Raw genomic sequence first — 9,324 nt, forward strand, 5'->3', positions numbered from 1 at the left:
AGAGTTGAGAAGGCCCACTCTTCCGGAAGGAGGACGGAAGGGCAGAGGTCTCTGCCAGGGGGGACTTCGGCATTCACACCACTGTATCCCGACGACAAGCCGTGTGGCCAACCCCACCCCTCACCCCCGTGAGGTTCTGCCGCTGGCCAGGACCCCCTCAGATAAGTGGCAGGGGCTGGACTCAAATAGTCTGTACCCCCCAGAGTCTGAGGGAGTGTGTTCCACGGGGGTTCGACTGATACTTTCCTTTTCAAGGGGATGAACAATCAGTACGTCCGCCGGGAAGTCTTCTGCGGAAACACCTGCCACGAGCTCAAGCGTTTCTGGGAACAGGAGATCGGCAAGCAGACCTACTACCGACAGTCGGAGGAATATCGCCTGGGAAAAAGCGCCCTGAGAAAGTACGTGGCTCGTTTGTCTTTTTTTTTTTTTTTTTTTACTATTCATTCGATTTTAAGAATAGACATTTATTTATTTACTTTTGAGAGAGAAAAGAGCATGAGCACAGCAGGGGCAGAGAGAGGGGGAGACAGAGGAGGATCTGAAGCGGGCTCTGCGCCGTCAGCCCAGAGCCCGACGCGGGGCTGGAACTCACGGACCGTGAGATCATGACCTGAGCCAAAGGCAGACGCTTAACCGTCTGAGCCACCCAGACGCCACTAAAAACAAAATAGACTTTATTCTTTAGGGCAGTTTTAGGTTCCCAGCAAAACTGAGCGGAAGATAGAATTCCCATATCCCCGGCCCCCCAGGCACAACCTCCCCGCTGTCAGCATCTCCGCCATGAACACACATGGGCGAAGCATTACTGCCCTTGTTTGTCTATTTTTTTTTAAAGCAAAATTTATTTCCCCAGAAGAATGCCAGATGGGCATCTTAGAGAACATCATTATTTTAATTTTCCTGGCGTATGTTCCTGCCATCACCTATACTTACGGGCAGCAAATTTTTTTGTTTGCTTTTTTTTTTTAATGTTTATTTATTTTCGCGAGAGCTGGGGAGGGGCAGAGAGAGGGAGACGGAAGATCCGAAGCAGGTTCTGCGCTGACAGAGAGAGCCTGATGCAGGGCTCGAACCCACGAACCATGAGATCATGACCTGAGCCAAAGTCGGACGCCCAATCTACTGAGCCATCCGGGCGCCCTTGGGCAGTAGTTTTTAAAATTCTTCTACATTAACAAATGTACCCTTTGATCCGTATCTTTAGAAATGGAAAAATCTCCCCTCTGGCACCATTTCTAGTGCATGAGGGTCACCCTAAATTTGGGGAGCAGGTCAGCAGATGAGCCTGTAAAGAGCAATCAAGCAAAGGAGACCGTGACCGATTCTCAGGGCTCGTCTGGGTGAAGACACGGGACACCCTGCGAGGTTCTCTGACGGGGGCTGATGGGCGGTCACCCCTCTGCCGGGCATCCCTGTGGCAGCCAGACCAGTCCACCCCATCCCTGCGGCAGCCAAACCAGTCCACCCCCAGGGCAGAGCGGCGACTCCCTTGAGCAGACCCGGGGCCGCCATGGCTGTGGGGACCTCGGCGGCTCACCACCCGCACGCGCCACTTCCACTTCGGAGCCAGTGAGGGGACAGGCCCATCTGGGTCCTCCGTCCCCATGGAACAGCTCAGCCGCCGTCTGTTTGCAGAGGGCACAGCTTGTGTATGGCCGGGGGGGATCGGCCCTACAGCAGGGCCCGTGACTCCACGCTGCCAGTGCGTGCTTGCTGGGCCAATGACACGCACCAGTCCGCGCGACTTAGACTCGCTGTTGCCTTCCAAGCGCCCTCCTGAGTCCCAAGGGGAACCCAGCCTCTTGTACGTATGGAGAGCTGCTGGGCCGCATTCCTGGCCACGGGCAAGGGGAAGCGGGCTGTCCTCACTGCTGGAGCGCCGTGTTAGGGCGTCTCCTCCGGGGATTGTCTGAGAAGCTGAGGTGGGCGGTCAGTCATTTCTGTGGTCCCTGCCACCTTCCTTCCCCAGGCCAGGCCACTCAGCACGCCGTGCACGCGTGTGTCTCCTCACCCCCCCCCCCCCCCAGCCCCGGGGAGCGCGCAGAAGGCGTCAGGTGCGGTGGAACTGCCTAAGGAAGATGCAGAAAGTGAGGTGCACGCCAAGGGATGAGCAAACCGGCTCCAGTCTGTTAAAGCATGACGGGGGCGCCTGGGTGGCTCAGTTGGTTAAGCGGCCGACTTCGGCTCAGGTCATGATCTCGCGGTCCATGGGTTCGAGCCAAGCGTCAGGCTCTGTGCTGACAGCTCGGTGCCTGGAGCCTGCTTCGGATTCTGTGTCTCCCCCTCTCTCTGCCCCTCCCCTGCTCACACTATTTCTCAAAAAAGGAATAAATGTCAAAAAATTTAAAAAAACATGACACAGTTGCACAGTGTCCGTCTATGCAACTTAACGGAAGACCGCAGGGGGACGCTTTCTGGCTGGTGGGATGGCAAGACTCGAATTTGTTCATCTTTCTCCTCCTCTTCCCATTTGAACCCGGTGGCCTCCCCCAGAGGGTCTCTGCTCTTACCCACTAATCCATCTTGTCCCGGCACAAAATGGAGGAGATGGCCCAGTTCATTAGGCTGTTCCGAGGCTGGAACAGGATAATGTCAGTTCCTTCTCCCCCGCCCAACCCCCAGCACCCCCCTTCCGCCCCCCACATGGCCACTTAGTCCAGGATTAAATACAGCAGAGACCAGGGGCGCCTGGGTGGCGCAGTCGGTTAAGCGTCCGACTTCAGCCAGGTCACGATCTCGCGGTCCGTGAGTTCGAGCCCCGCGTCAGGCTCTGGGCTGATGGCTCGGAGCCTGGAGCCTGTTTCCGATTCTGTGTCTCCCTCTCTCTCTGCCCCTCCCCCGTTCATGCTCTGTCTCTCTCTGTCCCAAAAATAAATAAACATTGAAAAAAAAAATTAAAAAAAAAATACAGCAGAGACCAGACGCCAGAGGAACGGCCCCCGCCCCTGTGGTCTCTGGGTGAGCCCGCAGATCTCCCCGTGCCTTCAATTTCTCCTTATGACTTTTCCCACGGACACTAGGAGGAGAGGGCTGTTGGAGAGTCCCCGCCTTTCACCAGCGGGGAGCGGTTGGTTGGTAGTGTCGTTCAGAGTTCCACAGCCCTACTGAGGTCTTGCCCCTTGTTCTGAAATGTGGGTATTGAAATCCAGCTGTCGTTGCAAATCTGTCTATGTCTCCTAACAGCTCTGTCGCATTTCGTTTCGTGTATTTTGAAGCTCTGTTTTCACACAAATGTTTAAGATCGTTACGTCCTCTTGATAAATTGACCCCCTTGTTGCCAAACGACCCTCTTTCTCTTTGGTAATGTTCTTGGCTGTGAAATCTACCTTGCCTGGTATTACACTCCAGCTTTCTTTGATTAGGGTTAAGATAGCATATTTTCCCCTCCTTTTGATTTTAACCTATTGCCACCTTCATATCAAAGGTGACTTTCCTAAGCGCCTGGGTGGCTCAGTCAGTTCTTGATTTTGGCTCAGGTCATGAGCCCAGGGTTGTGGGATCGACCCCCAAGTCAGGCTCTGCACGGAACATGGAGCCTGCTTGGGATTCTCTCTCTCCCCCTCTCTCTGCCCCTCTCCCACTTGCTCGCACTCTCTCTCTCTATCAAAATAAAATAAAATAATAAAATAAAACAAAAAGCGATTTTCCCGTAGGCGGCCTCTATTTCAATATCATTTTTTATTCAACTCAACATCTTTTCATTTTAGTCAGCGGTTACATCTTCAACGTTAATGCGCATGATTGGGTTTAAATCTGCCAGCTTGCGATTTGTCTCCTGTTCGCTCATCTGTGCTGTTTTCCCTTTATCTCTTTTCTGCCTTCTTTTGGGTTAACTAAATGGTATTTTATGATTTCATTTTATCTCCTCTGTTGGCTTTTTAACGCCATCTGTTTGTGTTATTTTCAGGGTCGCGTTAGGGCCTCCATCACCGTGTGTCTTCGAGGGCCGCCTGGTCTCCCGGAGGGAGGGTGTGGGAGCCTTACGGTGGCCCAGCCCCCCGCTCCCCCTCCAACGGTGCAAAGTAAAGTTTCTCTTCCACACATGTCATAAACCCCACGTGACGCCATTGACAGTTTTGCTTTCAGACACTATCTTCTTTTTTTTTTTCAATTTTTTTCTTTAATGTTTATTTTTGAGAGAGAGACAGAGACAGAGACAGAGCGCGAGCAGGGGAGGGCCAGAGAGAGAGGGAGACACAGAATCCAAAGCAGCTCTAGGCTCTGAGCTGTCAGCACAGAGCCCAATGCGGGGCTCGAACTCACGAACCGTGAGATCTTGACCTGAGCCAAAGTCGGACGCTCAACCGACTGAGCCACCCAGGTGCCCTAAGGAGATTTAAGTAGTGAGACAAAATTAGTAATATGCACCCATGAGATCGCCCTTCACTGAATTGCACAGATCCCGACTTCCATTTCGGGCCATTCTCCCTCTGCTTGACGGGTTTCCTTTAACATGTCATGTGGGGACAGGCTGCTGGTGCGAGTTCCTCCCGCTTTTGCATGGCTGAAGACAGCTTTACTTCACCTCTGTGTTTGAAAGATAGCTCTGCCGAGTGAACAATTCTAGACTGACAGGCTCCCCCCTCCACAACTCTAAAGACGTTGCAGCCCCAAAGGGAAAGTCTGAAGGGTCAAGGTTAGAAGACACTGAACAGAAGTGAGAGCTAAAGATATACCTACAAGATAGAAAATATGCATATATTTAAATTTGCATGTGCTCTGCATACCTTTTAAAACCTGAATGCACACACAGACACCTTCAGGGGGGCAAAAAAAAGGGGGGGGGGGGGAAGGAAGCATCCCTGAGCCAACAGCCGTGGAAATGGCTGCTCCGTTTGCGTGTTTGGTGTCTATTTTCAGGCTCAGAGAAGGATGGAGGCAGAGACTGGAAGCAAAGCTGAGGCTTCAGAACAGCCCAGATGAGACCAAAAAGCGGGCAAACGCTGGCCGGGAGCGCCTCGCTGCGCTGACCCAAGAGGATTCAAAGCACTGAGGTCACTGCGCCGGGAGGAGTCCATGCAAATGCCCGAGTCCCTGAGCTATGCCACACAGCTGTCACACTGCCCCCGACCCGTGACGGATCTGCCCGCGCGTCCTCCCGGGTGCCAACTGGGAATTAGCAGCCAAGTCGGTCCCCTCCACGTGGGGGCCGGCATATTACCCCAAGTGTCCCTAAAGATGAGGTTATTTAATACCAGAGTTCCATGCAGCATGCTTCATTTCCGTATCGTTACCTTCCGATTTTGACGTCCACGTCTTTTACATTCTAAGCCCACGCGGGGTGCTGATCTTCCTGGTCACACTTTATAAACATCGCCCAGCATGTGATCCTTTCCTTTGTTTTCTTTTTATGAGACACGTACCCATCTGCAAGAAAAGCAATATTGTAGGGGCGCCTGGGTGGCGCAGTCGGTTAAAGCGTCCGACTTCAGCCAGGTCACGATCTCGCGGTCCGTGAGTTCGAGCCCCGCGTCGGGCTCTGGGCTGATGGCTCGGAGCCTGGAGCCTGTTTCCGATTCTGTGTCTCCCTCTCTCTCTCTGTCCCTCCCCCGTTCATGCTCTGTCTCTCTCTGTCCCAAAAATAAATAAAAAACGTTGAAAAAAAAATTGTTTTAAAAGAAAAGCAATATTGTGAGTAGCCGTAAAGATAAGGTTTGCCCAGAGATTGATCTGAGGCTATTTCTCCTGCGTGTGAATTTAATTGGCCTCCTGAACCGTTCGATCAGATGAGGATAACTGTAATAAAACTTGGTTGCCCGGCCACCACGGATGTGCACGCCCTGTGTTTCATTGCTTTATTTTATTTATTATCATCTTTTGATATTTCGTTGTTAAGTGATCTCTACACCCAACGTGGGCCGCAAACTCACAACCCCAAGATCAAGAGTCACGCACTCTTCCAACTGAGCCAGCCGGACGCCCCTCGTGGCTTTGTTTTACGTCCCACACGCTGGCACTGGTTAGCTCTCTGGCTGAGGTATATCTGGCCACCCAACAAAGTGTTTGCTGTATACGTTCCGGACTCTGAAATGGCACAGTCACTCCCCGGCAGAATCTCAGGTCTCCGGTATAGCATTGCTGCTTCCAGAAGCGCAGACTGAAACTGGGCCTTGGCAACAGTTTCCGGCCGGCGCAAGGGCTCCGAGAGACCATGTTGTAAAATATCTGAAAGCTGGAGGCACAGTGTTACCGTGCCACACCGAGGGCAAGGTAGGGACAATGCTGAACAGAGCAGATATGGTGCTTCTGTCCTCTAAGGGCCCTCATATGCCAGAGAGTGCTTCCTTCCACACCCCCAGGGAGCCCAGAAGGCTCATCCTGGCAATGGGAGCCACCTGAAGGTAAGAAGTGCTGGGAGAGGGGCGCCTCGGTTAAGCTTCCGACTTCAACTCAGGTCATGATCTCACGGTCCGTGAGCTCGAGCCCCGCGTCGGGCTCTGGGCTGACGGCTCGGAGCCTGGAGCCTGCTTCGGGTTCTGTGTCTCCCTCTCTCTCTGCCCCTCCCCCGTCTATGCTCTGTCTCTCTCTGTCTCAAAAATAAATAAACGTTAAAAAAAAAATTTTTTTTTAAAAAGAAGTGCTGGGGGAACATTTGCCCAGGTCCCTTACCCACATGATCCAGAAAACAGGGCTCAGAGCCCTCCCTCCCTCTACGGTGTCTCATTCAACATGGGATTCAATTCAACGAATAAACTACGAATTCCAGCTGGGTTCATGTGAGAACACGGTGATGAAAGAGGAATTTTTGCTGGGTAAGAGGAAAACAGGAATTACACAGAGGGAAAAAGAGAAGTCAGGGCTCGAAGGCGAGAGGCTCTGGGAGCAAAGCCTTGTTTTCATGAACTGCGGTGGGGCTAAATGCAGGGGAGTGAGGCAGGAAATACAGGTGAAGGTTCTTTCCATGACTCCTCTCCCACGCGTCAGGCACTGTGCTGGACAACCAGAACACCGCAGAGAAACCCCAGAAGCGCTGGCCCCGGAAGCTACAGGCTGAGCAAGATGGCAGAAAAGTCAAGGCCATGGAGTGCAGGGGACTTTCGCACTGAGAGCCACAGCAGGCAAAGGTGCCCACTCTCTAGGTGACCCGTTCTTCTGGTGTAGGGAGGACCTCTTTTATTTCTTTTTTTAAAGTGTATTTATTTATTTTGAAAGAGAGAGAGAGCAAGTGGGGGAGAGGCAGAATCTCAAGCAGGCTCCACACTGTCAGTGCAGAGCCCGACGCGGGGCTTGAACTCACAAACTGCGAGATTGAGCCCTGAGCCAAAATCGAGAGTTGGCCACTTAACGGACTAAGCCACGCAAGTGCCCCAAGGGGAGGCTTCTTAAGAACAGGCTAGTTAAGGGGCGCCTGGGTGGCTCAGTCCGTTAAGCGTCCGACTTCGACTCAGGTCATGATCTCGCGGTTTGTGAGTTCGAGCCCCGCATCAGGCTCTGGGCTGACAGCTCAGAGCCTGGAGCCCGTTTCGAATTCTGTGTCTCCCCCCGCCCCTCCCCTGCTCAAACTCTATGTCTCTCTCAAAAAAATAAACATTAAAAAAATGTAAAAAAAAAAAAAAAAGCTAGTTAAGTAAACACGACCTGGGTGAAGGTGAGGTTCGGGCTGGTGGGTCCTGACAGCAGAGCTAGGCTAGGAGTGAGGAGAAAGGGTAGCGGGAGCTGAGTTCGCAGAAGTCAGCACCCGGCCTTGCTGGCTGGGAAACCTGGAGCTTTTCCCGAGGGTGTCGGCAGGCGAGTGCCACAACACCTTGGTTTTGGAGGGTGTCCCCACACCGGAAGGTGGGGAGACAGGGAGGGGAAGCCACCAGGAACTTCTGCAGATACTTCTGCAGATACCTTCTGAGAAGCGAGAAGGTCTACACCAAGGCCTCTGTGCCCTGGCCGTGGGGGGCTGGGAAAGAAAGGGGGAGAGAAGCAGGAATGCCATCTTGTCACGGTGCCGGAGGCGAGTCCACATCTCAGGGCCAGCGTCGTTTCCTGCCTTGCAGACCGCCACCTTGTCACTGTGTCCTCACATGGGCAGGGAATGAAGGGGAACGTTCTCTGGGGCCTTTTTAATGAGGACAGCAATCCCATCACCGGGACCTCACCCTCCTGACCTCACCCAAAGGCCCCATCTCCCAATATCAGCACATGAGGGGTTAGGGCTTCAACACATGAATTTGGGGGTGGGGGTGGGGAGAGGAGAGGCCACAAATCCATGGCAGAACGGGATGCTTTAAATCAGAGCATCAAGTCCTGGACACATCCCATTTATAAAACTGACCAGGATCAACACAGCAAAAGCTTTGAGAGCTCCGCTTTGGTGTGGAATCCTGCCCGGGTTTCAGACCGGCCTGTGGGTAACACACAAGCAGCAGCCCACAAGAGCATAGCAAAGGCTTTGAAAAGTAATTGACATTTAAAACATAGCCCACAAAAGGGGGCCAGGACATGCGTTCCTAATATAAACAGATGGACTGCCTGCTAAAATAGATACTAAAAAGGGGAGAGTCTCATAACCTTGTCCTCCAAATGCCCAGGATACCATCCAAAATCACTCATAACAAGAGCCAAGGAAATCTCATACTCAAATGAGAAAGGATAATCTGCAAATACCAGTACGGAGACAACACAGATGTCGGAATTATCTGACGAGGATTGTGAAGCAGTTATATAAATGCTCCAACAAGCAATTACAAGCTCTCTTTAAGCAAATGGGAAAAGTAAAAACATCTCAGCAAAGACATGAAAAAGACAAAGAAGAACCAACTGGAAATTTTAGAAGTCAAAGATACAATAACTAAAGTCAGCAAACGACAAAAATAACACTGGCCGAGCGTAAAAGCAGAGTGGAAAATACAGAGGAAAGGATCAGCGAGCGTGCAGATAGCTAATAAAATTATCTAATTTGAACAAGAAGAAAATCATTTTCTCTTTTTTTTCTTTTTAAGTGATCTCTATGCCCAACATGGGGCTCGAACTCACCACTCTGACATCAAGAGTTGCATGCCCTACCAACTGACTGAGCCAGCGAGGTGCCCCAATAATTTTCATTCTTTTTTTAAATTTATTTAATGTTTATTTATTTTTGAGACAAGGAGAGAGAGTGAATGGGGGAAGGGCAGAGAGAGAGAGAGAGGGATAGAGGATCCAAAGCAGGCTCATGGTGACAGCAGAAAGCCCAATGCAGTGCTCGAACTCACGAACCGTGAGATCCTCACCTGAGCCAAAGTCAGACACTAACCGACTGAGCCACTCAGGTGCCCCCCCTCCAATAATTTTCTTTTTAAAAAAAGGAACATAGTCTTAGGACCTGGGGGACAATAACAAAAGATCTAAACT

The 9,324-nt window shown here is 51.6% G+C and overlaps 1 protein-coding gene across 1 annotated transcript; it reads left to right on the forward strand.

Moving 5' to 3' along the window:
• The first annotated feature begins 252 nt into the window (after positions 1–252).
• FAM240A (family with sequence similarity 240 member A) lies at positions 253–5,348 on the forward strand. The gene is made up of 2 exons (XM_043585830.1): positions 253–401; positions 4,864–5,348. The coding sequence occupies exons 1-2, from the start codon at positions 259–261 to the stop codon at positions 4,994–4,996; spliced, it is 276 nt and encodes a 91-aa protein (XP_043441765.1). The 5' UTR covers positions 253–258; the 3' UTR covers positions 4,997–5,348.
• Positions 5,349–9,324: the final 3,976 nt, after the last annotated feature.

This window comes from Prionailurus bengalensis, chromosome A2 (genome assembly GCF_016509475.1).
Source record: "Prionailurus bengalensis isolate Pbe53 chromosome A2, Fcat_Pben_1.1_paternal_pri, whole genome shotgun sequence".
In the NCBI taxonomy this organism is placed as follows: domain Eukaryota; kingdom Metazoa; phylum Chordata; class Mammalia; order Carnivora; family Felidae; genus Prionailurus; species Prionailurus bengalensis.